The following is a 15,892-nucleotide window of genomic DNA, read 5'->3' as shown; positions in this document are numbered from 1 at the left end:
GTATATAAACAGTATTTACAGCGAAAAACAGCAAAAAATTTGTGCAGTTTCAGATGAAGTGAAGAAGTGTAAACCGTAGACCATATGTGCAATATTGCAGTAGTGCAGATAATATGTAAAAGTAATATGTAAAACATAAGAGTTTGTGAGGTTGGTTGATTAACTGTTTAAGTTGCCAATGCATGGACTAGTTTTTCTGCATCATTTTGAGACACGATGTGCCTGATTTTTGTAATGTTACGTAGGTGAAGAAAGGCAGTCCTTGAAATATGTTTTACATGAGAGTGAAAGGACATGTCCTGATCATAGATAACTCTCAAATTCTTTACAGTGGTGCTGGAGGCCAGCGCAATGCCATCCATAACTGCTATGTCAACAGAAAGTGAGTTTCTAAGGTGTTTAGGGCCTCGTACTATAACTTCAGTTTTGTCCGAGTTTAGCATCAGAAAATTGCAGGTCATCCAGGTCTTTATGTCCTGAAGACACACTTGCAGTCTAGTTAACTGATTGCCAGTTACTTCTGGCTTCATTGATAAATATAGCTGGGTAACATCTGCATAGCAATGAAATTTTATAGAGTGCTTCCTGATAATGTTCCCTAAAGGAAGCACATATAAGGTGAATAGAATTGGTCCAAGCACAGAACCCTGTGGAACTCCGTAGCTGACTTTAGCAAGCACAAAGGAGTCATCATTAATGTGTACAAACTGAGAGCGATCTGAAAAGTACGATTTAAACCAACTTAGCGCAGTTCCCTTAATGCCAATTAAGTGTTCTGGTCTCTGCAATAGGACAACATGGTCAGTGGTGTCAAATGCAGCACTAAGATCTAATAAGACTAGTACAGAGACAAGTCCTTCTGTAACTTTAACCAGTGCTGTCTGTGCTATGATGCACTCTAAATCCTGACTGGAAATCCTCAAATAAACTATTGTTGTGTAGAAAGTCACACAGCTGATTAGCAGCTGCTTTCTCAAGAATTTTTGAGAGAAAGGGATGGTTGGATATCGGTCTATAGTTGGCTGTTGTTACAGCTACTTTCAACGACTGTGGTACGTAGCCTGTTGATAGAGACAGATTGATCATGTCTAACAAGGAAGAGTCAATTAAGCATGTGGACTGCCGAGGCCAGGCATCAAACCAATGACCCAACCACACACACACACACACACACACACACACACACACACACACACACACACACACAGACTTCTGCAGCAACTATATGGCTGTTGATGCTGCCTGACAGATTGCACATCTATCCTGCTAAATTATGAATCCTACTACTGTGAAGGGATTACCCACCTTAGTCATTCCAGTGATTGCCTTTTAATTATTGCATTTGTTGGTTGGGTTGGTCAGGTTTAGGCATGAGGAGTGGTGACTGATTAGGATTTTGGTAAGAATATCAGGATAAGCCAATCAGGCAGAGTAGGGCAGGTCATCCCTGCTGACTACAAAAATGGACAAGTCATCAGAGGGTTAGTGGCACCTACACTCTCAATGTTAAAGTGTCCTTGGGCAAGATACTGATGCACAAATTGCTCCTGGTGCTGGGTCACCAGTGTGTGGGTGTCCATGAATGGTTATTGCTCCTAATGAGCAGCAGACCTCAAACTACGCTGTTTTTTCTCTCCCCCTCAAATATACATCCCTCTGAATTGAACCCCCCCCCCCCAACACAAATACCTCTTGAGCTGTACTGAACTGAATTACAAAAACTATACACACTCACACGCACATCCACATACCCACAATTTCCTTTCTTCATTAACTGATGGGAACTGTTATTATTTATTTAAAGAACTTTTGTTTTTTTTGATTACTCTTGGAATATTTCCTTTGAATTTGGTTTCTGTTTTATGAATGAACCTTTATGAATTGAGGGACATTTGAGTTGATCAATTATAATTGATTAATTAATATTTGATTGAAAATAAGAAAACTTACTAACTGCATCACTTGCTTGTGTTTTTATTGTGTGATTTTGTAGCAAAGAAGCCAGCTGCTGTGTTATTTCTTAAATTTTCTGTTAGTATTTGTTTTAAAATATTGGCAGGTTGATTTTTTGTGTATTCTCCTGCCTGGCACCCAACATTATTTCATATTTTGAGGAACTTTTACGCTACAATGCGTATGAATGGATGAAAGCTGACTTGTTGTAAAGCACTTTGAATGTTTGGTATTTGGATTCTCTGTGGGTTCATCACTACAAGCTAAACCTTTCACATTTAATGGTCATTTGATCCATTGCTTATTTTAAATACATATACATGCATACATACATATATACATTCATACATTGTATTAGAAATTATATTTCAGATCATGTTTTGTCTCACTTCAACAATAGGGAGGTCATCGTCTGCCATAGAGCAGCACCCTGAGAGCTGGTAGGGCTCTTGTGCCTTTCTCCAGGACCCTTTTGTAGAGTGGCAGTCTGACTTTGGTTCCTCCCATTGACGGCTGATTTCTCAAACTAGCAGGCTACCCTACAACTATCACGTAAACCCCTCAATTTAGCAACACAGTACTTTCCCTATCTTAGTGACAACAATGTCTCGTGTAAAAGAGGGATGGAGTATGTTTCTGAGACAAAGTAGCATACGGAAGCAGCTATGTCATACGGATGCCCCATATCTAAGAGACAAGGCTTTAAAAGGAGTATTTTCCGACAGCTCCTGTTATCAGAATCAGGTGTCAGGAATGCCAGTCCAATTCCTGGCATACCTACGTTTGTCAAGCCCAAGTATAAAAGAGCAGAGGGTGCTGCTGCAGGCTCCAGCATGTAAACAGCTACCAGGAAAAGAGTGCCAAAAAGAATCCATCCAGCTCTCCACTGATATGCCCAACAGGAACTCACAGAGAAACATGCATTTTTCTTCCATTCCCCTCTGTGGTCTACTCCTCATCTTAAACCTGCAGCTGTTTAGCACATATCCCATCAACTCCGGCTTGACCGACAATGACATGGACATATTGAAGGTGAGTCTCCAGATGAGTGATTCTGAAACATGGCACCATCATGGGTCCTTGTGGAAATTTTAGGCAATCTGCAGCTGCAACAGTTTCATTTAATATAGAGTATTGAACTTAAGTTATCCCACTTAAGGATTGTATTGTAAAGGTCTCTACAGTCATTGTGTTTAATTGGACTCTGTGATCTGATGTGTGCTTACTGAAGTTAATTGGTGCTCTCAGCGAATAATAAGTGTATTGATCAATATTTAAGGCTGCAACTGCATAGTCAACAATATTAATTTGGAAGACATTTTACGTGACAATGTTTGTTTGGGGCCTGCATCGAAGGAAAGATCATCAATGCTTCTAATGGTCTAAAATCTGTTTCTGATGTATTGCAGTGCTTAAAAGCGCGACCAGAGATGAGGGTCTTTCTAGTAAATGTACATCTTTGTCACAATAATTGAATGTTTATATTTTATACATGATTTTAACTTAACTTGTGTCTTCGTGGATGTTCCAGGTGATCCTTCATAGACTAGAGGAGTCAGTTTCAGAGCAGACTGAGGTGGACCAAAGAGTCCCTGCAGAAAGAGATGGTCTGGACAGCCTGAACAAAGAGGATGCAATAGATGGGCAGCAGTCACAAACTGGAGTGGATGAGGCAGCGATCAGGGAATTTTTCTCAGCCAAGAACCTGAAGAACATCCGCAACGACTCATCCAGGAGGTCCTCTGGCTGCTTTGGTCGACGGATGGACAGAATAGGCTCCATGAGTTCTCTTGGGTGTAACACTGTTGGCAGATACAGTAAGTTACAGTAAATAAATATGTTCAGTGAGATAACAGAAAATCATTATTATAGTCAATAAGGAAAAAGGTTTGCCTCCCCTACAAAGTGATAAAAGGTAAAATATAACTATACTATACTATAAGTATAGTGTACCATGACTTTACCTCATACAAAATTGTACACTTAATGAAATTAATGACAAAATATGACTAATCTTAATAACAGAGTTGTTGTTATCCTATTCTCTTCCAGATCCAAAGTAAAGATGAAGTCTTAGCATCTAAATTCTGGAACTGCAATGTCTCTACTAAAATATATTTTTATTTGAATGCTATTTATTTGTTATTATTTATTGAATATGGTTTGTGGCTTACAGGTCTATTCATTTAAAATGGATCTCAGACTGTTCTTCATACACTGTTGAAAGTTTTAATAAATGTTTACAACTGCATGTCATTACTGAGTGCTGCTTAAGTGTCACACACACACAAAAAAAACAAACAAACAAACAAAAAAAAACAGCATATAGTATGTGTGTGTGTTAACCCCACTTCTCCTGGATTCCTCCAACCTCAAAGAAGAGACAGAAACACATTCCTTTGACAAAACCAGGAACTGACTTGCTCTTCAAGTCTGCAGTGTAGAGGGTGAAGCAGAAAGGAGCCAAGACTGTTACAAACATACATATATATGATGTTGTAACATGCTTGCCATTGCCAGGCATGTAAACCAGGTTGTCTACAATACAGGGGACCGACAGGGAACGGCCTTGTCTCCTTTCCCTTTTTACCTTTTACACTGCAGACTTCAAGCACAAATCAGCTAAATGCCACCTGCAACTTCTCTGATGACTCTGCAATCACCTGCTTCATCACAGATGGGGACGACCGAAAAGAACTGACCCACGTATTTGTGCATTGGTGCCAGCAGAACCACCTCCAGTACAATGCAAAGAAAACCCAAGAGCTGGTGGTACCAGAAGTACCTAGGTGTTCACCTGAATAATAAGTCAGACTCGACTGACAATATAAATGCTCTCTATAAGAAATGGCAGACCAGACTCTATCTACTGAGGAGGCCGGTCATTTAGACTTCAGGGGCCTCTACTGAAGACAATTTCTGACTCTGTGGTCTCACCAGCTATCTTCAATGGGGTGGTCTGCTGCTTTCAACTTCTGACAGAAAGAGATTCAACAGACTGGTTAAGAAGGCCTGCTCTATCATGGTATGCCACCTCAACCCAATGGATGAGGTGGCAGAAAGGCTTATGGCTAAGCTATCATTCCTAATGGAGAACATGTCCCACCCCATACAGGACACACTGGCAGCACTGGGCAGCTCCTTCAATGAGAGGCTGCTTCATCCGTGATGTGTGAAGAAGAGACTCCATAGGTTTTTCATCCTGCTACTGTCAGAGTTTACAATCAGTCAGACTATAGAAATATTGCCAGAAATAGTGTCCTTGGGTTATTTCAGAGTAATATACTGTATATACAGTCCTGCTCGCCATTATTGGCACCCATGACGTTTAAGTACATAATGTGGAATATCTTCTGAAAAAAATTAATCAAGTGAAAGATTTTTTTTTTCTATAGAGAACTTGTGTTTGACACAAAAGAGCAAATGATAAACAACAATTTAAAACAATAAACAATGGGAAGAAAAAATAGAAAAACTTATAGCTTGTTGTGTCACTGGTATTGGCACCCTTTGCCAATCAGTATGGAAAATACATTGTGACTCACCTTTGGTAAATCACAAATGAGAATCACCTGTGATAAATTGTCTGTGCCCATGTGGCATGAATTAGCCAAAAAAAGCCATTGTTATCCCCTGTTCCTTTGTCACAATGGTGAAGACAACGGAGCTGTCTGAGGACATCAGAAGTGCGATAATTAACAAACACAAGACCTCCAAAGGGTATAAGGCCATCTCCAAAGACCTTGGTATCCTTGTTTCAACGGTGCGTAATGTTATTAAGAAGTTTCACAAGCATGGAACTGTCAAGAACCTCCCTGGATGTGGGGGGAGGAGAAAAATTGATGAGCGAAGTTTTCAAAGGTTGGTGTGAATGGTGGAAAAAACACCAGGTCAAACATCCAAAGACCTGAAGGCCAACCTGGAACAGTCTGGGGTCATGGTTTCAACAAGTACCATACGTCGCACACTAAACCAAACAGGGCTTTATGTGCGAAGGCCAAGGAAGACACCATTGCTGAGGCAAAGACATAAAAAGGAACGACTGATCTTTGCCAAAGAGTACCTGGACAAACCACAATCCTTCTGGGAAAATGTTCTGTGGACAGACGAAACAAAAATAGAGCTTTTTGGCAATGCACACCACCAGTTTGTTTACAAACGGCGCAATGAAGCCTAGAAGGAAAAGAACACCCTACCAACAGTTAAGCATGGTGGAGGATCCATAATACTGTGAGGTTGCTTTGCTGCATCTGGTACTGGAGGCCTTGAGCAGATCACAGGAATCATGAAATCAGAGAATTATCAAGACATTTTAGAGCAAAATGTCCTACCCAGTATAAGAAAACTTGTTTTGAGTCAAAGATCATGGGTCCTGCAGCAAGACAAAGACCCAAAGCACGCATGCAAAAGCACGCAGGAATGGTTGAAAAGGAAAAAATGCACTGTTTTAAAATGGCCTGCAGTGAGTCCTGATCTCAATCCAGTTGAAAATCGCTGGTATGAGCTGAAAAATGCCTTTGGGGAAAAGAAACCTGCAAATGTTCAAGAACTTGAACAATTTGCAAAGAAAGAGTGGGAGAAAATACCAGCTGAGATGTGCAAGAAGCTTATAGATGGCTACAAGAAACGTTTGGAGACTGTCATCACTGCCAAAGGGTGTGCAACCAAATATTAATGAGGGGTGCAATTATTGCTGCACATGCAAAAGTTTTGGGCAGGTGTGAAAAAATTCAGTAAACTAAAACTAAAATGTAGGTGTTAATAGTTTATTTTCATCATTTAACAAAATGCAGTGAATGAACAGAGGAGAAATCTAAATCAGATCAATATTTGGTGTGACCACACTTTGCCTTCAAAACAGCATCAGTTCTTCTAGGTACACTTCCACACAGTTTTTGGAGGAACTCGACTGGTAGGTTGTTCCAAATGTCTTGGAGAAGTAACCACAGATCTTCTGTGGATGTAGGCTTCCTCAAATCCCTCTGTCTTTTCATGTAATCCCAGACAGACTCGATGTTGAGATCAGGGCTCTGTGGGGGCCGTACCATCACTTCCAGGACTTCTTGTTCTTCTTTATGCTGAAGATAGTTCTTAATGTCATTGGCTGTATGTTTGGGGTCGTTGTCCTGCTGCAGAATAAATTTGGGGCCAATCATATGCCTCCCTGATGATATTACATGATACATGGATGGATAAGTATCTGTCTGTATTTCTCAGCTTTGAGGATACCATTAATCCTGACCAAATCTCCAACTCCATTTGCAGAATGCAGTCCCAAACTTGTAAGGAACCTCCACCATGCTTCACTCTTGCCTGCAGACACTCATTATTGTACTGCTCTCCAGCCCTTAGGCAATAGAAACTGCCTTCTGCTACACCCAAATATTTCGAATTATGACTCATCAGTCCAGAGCACCTCCTGCCATTTTTCTGCACTGCAGTTCCTATGTTTTCATGCCTAGCTGAGTCACTTGGCCTTGTTTCCATGTCTGAGGTATAGCTTTTTGGCTGCAACTCTTCCATGAAGACCTCCTCAGTGCTATGCCCCTACCCTTCTTCCTACCACTCTCCTTAGCTCTCCTGTCTGCCCTTAGGTGTTGAAAACCATCCAAAGTAACATGTGAGTCAGACATGATTTCTTTCAACTGTGTTTCTGTGAAATACAACATGCTACACTCCTGGTACTCCCTCTGAAGCCTGGTTAGCACCATTAGGTCTTCTATCTCATTGGGAGAGAATTCACGCTCCACATAATAAGAGACAGTATAGATGGTTTAAACAGTCTTTTCTTCTCATGGCGCTTTGGTCCAGCTCTGCATCCCCTCTTCCTTCTCCTTATTTCTGCAGGGAGCACCGTCATGTTGCACAGTGCTAACAGCTGTTCCCAAGTATAAACAATGGAGCCATGACTGAATGGATCTCCCAATGTGGTTTTAAAAAGTCTGTAAGTAAAAAGTATATCACTAGTTTTACCAGTGTACATCCATAGGATAGGTGCACGTAATTGACCCAGACAAGTTAGAAAATAAACACACACACACACACACACACACACACACACACACAAAGCAAAGAAACACACCAAAACAAAGAAAAGAGGCTGGAGCTGCTGTAACTAGCTGCCACTCATCACTCAGCACCATGTTGACAACTTTTTTTTTTTTATTTGCAAAATCATTGCACACTGAACTGTGCAATATCAATATTTACTATGTGCTATAATGTGAATTTATTTAATGCTGTCTGTTTTACTTATTATATTGCCTACTTATCATCAAATCATATCTGTGGTGGAAATCCTTGTGAGCTGAAGGGAGGAGTCCATGAGAAGACTTCAGATGTCTTAAGCAGAAGTATTTGTGCATCCTTGATGCATCAAGGAGAAGTTGATGAGCAACACAATGTCCACAAGTGAACCAACGTAGTGCCACACCAAATCTTGAAGATGTCCCTTCTAATTGAGTGTATTAAAACACCCAACGTCACATGTTTCTCCCCTCTACTCCTTGAATTATTCTCTATTATGGATATTCTATACCGACCTTCTACATTTGTAATACTCTATTGGATAGTCAATGCCAAACACTAGCTCCTACTGTACCCACGTATGCCCTGACTTCCAACCCTCTAACTGAGGACACTTTGAACTTGAGCAGTCCTCCTTGAATTGGTCCTGTCTATGTCTGTACAGTTTATCTATAAGACCTTGGTTATCTCCGTAGCTAGAACAGGGAGAGATTTCCCATCTGCTGTCTGCTAGAATGGTTTCTAAATATTGTGTCTGTCTGAGGTCTCTGTGTTGTCCAACTTTGAGACCTTTGGGCTCCTAACTGTACAGAAGGCCTGTGATAGAAAATTCCTTCACAATGTTGGTGATATTTGTTACTATTACACTATCCGCTTTGCTGCTGTACACCGGAAATTTTTCCTGTGGGATTGATAAAGGATTATCTTATTTTAAATGTGTGTTTGGTATTATTCAGCAGCAGAAAGTGCCAAGCTTTTAAACATGGAAGCATTAAGCTTGTAACAAACTTAATCAATTCTCCAGAAACAAATTTGTTAGGATCAGCTCACCTCTCCATCCCTAGTGTTTTCCTTTACCTCTTTCCCTTCGTGTTATTTGTTTGTCTGTCTGTCTGTCCCCTGGTCTGCCTGAGTCTGGCCGTGGTCTCCTACACTCTCTGCTGACTCCTGCCTAATCACCTGCGCACCTGCTGTGCATCGGGCTCATCAGACCAGCAGTATAGAAGTCTGGCTTTCTTCATTTCTGGTTGCCAGTTCGTTCTGATCCCTCCCTTTTTTTCTCTGTGTAAATATCTTTTGGACAATCTTTAAATTGTGAATTTAGCCTTATTCTCCTGGACTATACCTATGATGGATTTTGTTTTGTTTTTTGGCTGTTGGACTTTCCTTCTTGTTTTCTTTCTTTCAGTGCCTGCCAGCCACGTCCAGTGTTCCACTCTGCCTCTACACCTCAGTTGGTTTTTCATGTTCAGCCCATCAAGAGTTTGCTTTTTGTCAAGAGACTTGTTAATACATTATCCTTTTTCTTTTTCTCATTCCTTATTTTGGTCTGCATCATTGAGTCCAGTAATTTTGCAAAGCTAACAGCTTAACAAAATTAGAGTAAGTAAAAATTTAAGACAGGGGCAGTACAGAAGGGGAGGAGTTTAATTTTGTGCAAGGGACATCAGACACTGCCACCCCTTTTCACAGAAGACAATAAAACAAGATGAAACTGAAGGCTCTCAACTTCGTTTGAAAAACAGCAACAACAAAATAACATTTGAGACTCAACAATTCCTTCTTCAATGACTTTTTGAATGAGGATCTGATTTTAATCTGTCTGATGCTGGCTGGAAGCAGAACCTTTAATTCTTAGTTCTTGTGGGGCAATTTGTTCATGGACTTGGTACAACCAGAAAAGCAATACTCACTTGTTGAATCATATACCCATAACAAAAATCACAGATTTAGTAATGGTATGTAACTGTCCAATGCTGGCTGGAAGCAGAACCTTTAATTCTTAGTTCTTGTGAGGCAATTTGTTCAGGGACTTGGTACAACCAGAAAAGCAATACTCACTTGTTGCATCATATACCCATAACAAAAATCACATATTTAGTAATGGTATGTTGGTATGATTTTCTCTTATCTTCACTATGCACACATCATAGTGAAAATAAGAGGGTGGCAGAGCAAAAGAATAGAGGGCTGGACACTAGTGGAGCAGAAATCTTCAGGCAAACAGCCTGTAGACTGGACAGGGGCTGACCAGGAAACTTCAGATGTGTGGCCTAGGGGCTGAACAACAGGAGACTGTCAGGGGAGTTGGTTAGATCAGGGAAACAGGAAGCAGATGAAACATCACCACAAAAGACTACTGCAGCCCAGCAACAACAGGTCACTGAGGGCCACAGGTCACATGATGCAAGATGGCGCTGCGCTAGGTGGCAGCCTGTTGCAGTAGCTCCGTCATTTTTGTTCATTTTTGTTAATTTAGTGTGTTTTTTCCATCTCTTTAACTTCACGATGTTCGCACGCAGTTTTACAACTTTTTTGGTGGCTTTTCTGTTACTTTTTTACACTCTTTGTAACGGAGGGCCATACAGTTGGGAGTGGGGGTACTGTCTACACACATGAGCAGCTGATCGCGTTGTGTAAACCCAGGCTGCTGTCTGGAGAGAGGACTGCAGTCCAAGCTGAAGAGACTATGTCGGGGCTGCAGAGCCGGAGCCAAATGGAGGACGAAGGCACGGAGATACAGACCATCTGTTCTGGTGATCATCACGGGGAATGTGAGGTCCATAGTAAATAAGATGGACGAGCTCGTCGCGCTGGTCAGGACTCAATGGGAATATCGACAGTGCAGCCTAATGGTCTTCATGAAGTCATGGTGTTATCTCCGATTCTTTTATTGGAAGCCCAAGAACAGTCCAGAGAAATCTTCAGTTCACAGCCAAAGTATTTATTGAGGTCACAGGTAAAGCATAGCAGTGCTGGTCTCAGAATGACAGAGCTCTCGCAGGAGCTCCATCAGAATGAGCACAGATTTCAGATGAAAGTTCACATTTATCTTCTTGGGTTTGACCAAACCCTGTACAATAAACAGACGTACGTTACAGAATGTAATTGGCCAGTTTCCTAGATGTGGACGTACCATGCTTTGTCCATGCCTTATCCTTGACATGCATGCAAACATCTGTTTGTGTGTGTGTTGTCTTTAGGCGTGAATCGAAATGCTGTCCCACTGGAGACAACGCCACACTGGACTTACTGTATGCTAATGCAAAGGATGCATACAGTGCCACTGCCCTTCCCCTCCTTGGCAGAGCTGATCATAGCCTGGTGTTGTTACCTCAGTATGTCCCGATTGTCCAGAGGCAGCCTGTGTCCACAAGAACAGTGAGGAGGTGAACTCAGGAGGCTAATGAGACACTGCAGAACTGTTTTGAGACAACAGACTGGAATGTGTTGTGTGAGCCACATGGGGAGGACATCAACAGCCTGACAGAGTGTATCACAGAGTACATCAAATTCTATTAACAGACCATACTGCCAACCCAGACTGTACACTGCTTTCCCAACAATAAGCCCTGGATCACCAGTGAACTGAAAAGTCTGCTGAACAGAAGAAACAAGCTTTCAGGTCAGGGGACAAAAAAGAACTGAGGAGCGTTCAACATGAACTGAGGGAGAAGCTGAGGCAGAGCAGGGATGCCTACAGGAGGAAGCTGGAGGCCAAACTCCAGCAGAACAGAGGGAAGGATGTGTGGACAGGAATGAAGGAGATCACGGGGCTCAAGGCAAGAGACAGACCAGCAGCCGGCAGCCTTGAGAAGGCCAATGAGCTAAACCACTTTTTCAACAGGTTTAGCTCACAACTGGCCAGCTGTCTGTGATCCTGGGACACCTCTTCAACCTGAGCCTGAACCCGCAGAGAGTCCTGGTGCTGTGGAAGACATCCTGTGTGGTTCCTGTTCCAAAGAAGAAATCTCCATCTGGCCCCAATGACTACAGACCCATTGCCCTTACATCGCTCATGTTCATGTTTCGCTCATGAAGGTGCTAGAATGGCTGGTCCTGGCCCACCTCCATCTGCAGGTGAAAACATCACTGGACCCTCTACAGTTTGCCTACCAACCCCATCTGGGTGTGGATGATGGCATCATACACCTGCTGCAGTGTGCTCACTCTAGTGCATTTAATACTATCCAGCCACTACTCCTGGGTGAGAAGCTGCAAGTGATGGGAGTCGACGCGCCCACAATCTCCTGGATTACTGACTACCTGACAGACAGACCGCAGTTTGTCAAACTGGGCAACGTTCTGTCTGAGACTGTGGAAAGTAGTACAGGAGCACCACAGGGGACTGTTCTGTCTCCCTTTCTCTTTTGTACACCTCAGACTTTCAGTACAACTCTTCATCATGCCACCTACAGAAGTTTTCGGAGGATTCAGTGGTGGTGGGGTGTATAAAGGATGGACGAGAGGAGGAATACAGAGCACACTTTTGAGGAGGTGGTGGAGAGGAGGACCCTGGACAGACTGTTATCCATCATGGACAACCCTAAACATCATCTTCACCATCTCATGGACAGACAGCGGACAGACTCCTTTTCCAATAGACTGCTCCAACTCCACTGTCATAAGGACCGCTTCAGAAAATCATTCCTTCCACAAGCCATTACACTGTACAATAGAAACTTGAACAGTTAATCCACCAACCTCACAAACTCTTGTGTTTTCATATTACTTTTACATTTTTTCTACGGTTCACACTTATCTATCATCTGAAACTACACAAATTTTTTGCTGTTTTTTGCTGTAAATACTGTTTATATACTGGTCAGCCAGACCTCTTTTACAAGGAAGTCTGCCAGCCATGCTGCATAGCAATCAGACCCAAGTTCCACTTACTGTGTTAGTTGACTCAAGGGCAGATGATAATTTTATTTATGCCAATTTAGTTCAATTTAGAGCCTCTGGAGTTTCCTAAGAATGCTAATGGAAGATTAATAGCTACTGTAACCCATCGTGCAGCCCCAGTGACATTATTAATTTCTGGTAACCACCATGAACAGATCAGGTTTGTGTTCCTTTCTCTACCACATCTCCTTTAGTGTTATTTCTACCTTGGTTACATGTCCATAATCCCTACATTGAGTGGCAAACATTGAGTTCCATTAGTATGATGGATTATCTCAGGTTTTCAATAAAGATTTGGCCCTCTCTTTGCCACCCCACAGACGATACAATTGTGTCACTAATTTGCTCCCTGGGGCAAAACTACCTGTAAGTAGAGTATATAATCTCTCTTGCCCTGAGAAGGGGGACATGGAAAAATATATTACTGAGTCTCTCATTGATGGCCTCATCAGACCGTCATCATCTTGAGCTGGCTTCTTCTTTGTGGAAAAGAAAGACAAGACACTCCACCCTTGCATTGATTTTGGACTCAGTGACATCACAATAAAGAACAAATACCCTTTGCCCCTCAGTGACCCCCTCCTTTGAACCTCTCATCAGAATAAGGGAGGGAGATGAATGGAAACTGCCTTCAACACTCCACTCGGTCACTTTGAAAACCTCCTCATGCCTTTTGGGTTAACTAACACCCCTGCAGTATTCAAGACACTCATTAATGACATTCTCCATGACATGTTGAACAGGTTTGTTTTTGTGTATTTGGACAACATACCCATTTTTTCACAGTCCCTGGATGAACATATTCAACATGTTTGGCAAGTCCTGCAATGCCTCCTGGACAAGCTCCAGTGCCTTGCAAAAGTGTTCACCCCTCTTGGCTTTTTACCTATTTTGTTACATTGCGACCTGTAATTTAAATGTTTTTGGTTTTTTTAATCTGAATTTTATGTCTTGGATCTGCACAAAATAGTCTAAATTGGTCAAGTAAAATGAGACAAACACACACACACACACACACACACACACACATATATATATATGTGTGTGTGTGTGTGTGTGTGTATGTGTATGTATATATATATAATTTTGATTTTATATGTATATATATAAATTTAAAAAATAAAAAACTGAAAATTGGCATGTGCATATGTATTCACCTCTTTGCTATGAAATCCCTGAAAAGTTCTGGTGCAACCAATTACCTTCAGAAGTCACATAATTAGTGAAATGAAGTCCACCTGTGTGCAATCTAAGTGTCACCTGATCTGTCAGTATGAACACACCTTTTATGAAAGGCCCCAGAGGCTGCAACACCACTAAGCCAGAGGCATCACACCATGAAGACCAAGGAGCTCTCCAAAAAAGTCAGAGACAAAGTTATTGAGAAGTACAAGTCAAGGTTGGGTTATAAAAAAAATAGTCAGCACAGAGACCAAAGGTAACCCTGAAGAAGTTGCAGAGTGGAGTATCTGTCCATAGGACCATAAGCCGTACACTCCATAGAGTGCATACTGTGTGGAAAGCTGTTAGAGCGGCTCTAACACGTTCTTCCCAAAGCCCCAAAACCAATGCCTGGCTGACAAATACCGGTCCCCTTCCCCTCAATACCAGCAGGGGCAGCTGGTATGGCTCTCCTCCTGTGACATCCCCCTCCAAGTGGACTCATGTAAGTTGAGGCCACGATTCATCAGGCCATTTGAGGTTGAGAGAGTCATTAATCCCACCACTGTTAGGTAGAAAGTCCAAGTCCATGAATGTGAAGCCTGTCTCCTTCAGTGCCCTCCATCCGGCTTATACAGTAGGGAAGATATTGGACATCAGACGTGGTCATCAGGTCGTGGTTTACAATTACAATTAGTAATTTGGCAGACGCTTTTATCCAAAGCAACGTACATATGAATTCACACACCAATGGTGCACCGATCGTGGGCAGTTTTGGGGTTCAGTATCTGGCCCAAGGATACTTCAGCATGTGGACTGCAGAGACCAGGGATCGAACCACCGATTCTGATTGGCAGACAAACGCTCTACCTCCTGAGCCACAGCCACCCCATAGGTTTCCAGTGAGTACCCGGATAAATAGGTAGGATGATAGATCACCAGGAGATGTCAGCTGGGGGGGGGTTTGAAAGAACTCTTGTTTATTGTGTGCTGTGGAGAGGTGTGGGACTGTGTTTCCTGTGCTTTCTTGGCAGAGGCTGGACGAGGTTCTCCAGGTGGCTTCTACTCAGGTGGGACTCGTCATTATCAGCGCAGTATAAAGACTATGGACTACTGAAGACTCATTGCCAGGTTGTTTCCTCAGTGGTATTGTTGGCCAGTTACCAGTGTTGTTACCAGTGTTACTAGTGTTTATTATCATCAAGTGTTCGTTTCTCCAGTGTCTGTCCCCAGTATCTCATCATCTGTGTCTTTTTCTTTGTTTTGGATCAGTGAGTTCACCAGCACCAATCTCCAGCCCCAGCGCCTTTGCCACCATGCCACCCAGGCGCTTGCCTCCACCTGCCTCAAGCCTCCAACCCGCTATCACCACCACCTTGCTTCACCTGTGCCTCCAATAACACATGCCCACAACACACCTCAGACCACCTGAGCGCTGTGTGCTCCAGCGTATCTAGGAACTGCACACTTCATGCCTCATACAACATACAAAGTTATACAAAAAGAACACACAATAACAAAATGTACAAACGTGAACAAAAGCACACACAACAGAAATGGAAGGAAATTGCATCTGCAATCATAGTATTATGTAGGCATACTATAAATGTTAGATATTGATGAAATTTGACATTGTTTCCTTCTCCTACAACAGCTTAACCTACGGTGGTACTTTTCAGGGTCAGCAGCATACACAGTGTGAAGAATTTGCATGGTGAATGCTGCATTCCTGTCAATACACACCATGTCTGAGCTCAGAGTTCTGAGATGGCTCCTGAGATCATGCCACTGTTGGCTGGTTAGCATGAAAAGACACACACACACACACACACACACACACACACAC

At 42.3% G+C, this 15,892-nt stretch overlaps 1 protein-coding gene across 1 annotated transcript; it reads left to right on the top strand.

Annotated features, from left to right (window-relative positions):
• The first annotated feature begins 2,844 nt into the window (after nt 1–2,844).
• nppb (natriuretic peptide B) lies at nt 2,845–3,784 on the top strand. Its single transcript, XM_076741823.1, has 2 exons — nt 2,845–2,985; nt 3,485–3,784. The coding sequence occupies exons 1-2, from the start codon at nt 2,845–2,847 to the stop codon at nt 3,782–3,784; spliced, it is 441 nt and encodes a 146-aa protein (XP_076597938.1).
• The last annotated feature ends 12,108 nt before the right edge of the window (nt 3,785–15,892 follow it).

Source organism: Chaetodon auriga, chromosome 10 (assembly GCF_051107435.1).
Source record: "Chaetodon auriga isolate fChaAug3 chromosome 10, fChaAug3.hap1, whole genome shotgun sequence".
NCBI classification, from domain to species: domain Eukaryota; kingdom Metazoa; phylum Chordata; class Actinopteri; order Chaetodontiformes; family Chaetodontidae; genus Chaetodon; species Chaetodon auriga.
This window is presented reverse-complemented; position numbering and strand designations above follow the sequence as displayed.

Excerpts from the sequence above, each read along its gene's own strand:
- nppb (XM_076741823.1), top strand. The coding sequence starts at position 2,845 with ATGCCCAACAGGAACTCACAGAGAAACATGCATTTTTCTTCCATTCCC. Across the intron at positions 2,986-3,484 it reads ATGACATGGACATATTGAAG|GTGATCCTTCATAGACTAGA; the intron begins GTGAGTCTCCAG and ends TGGATGTTCCAG.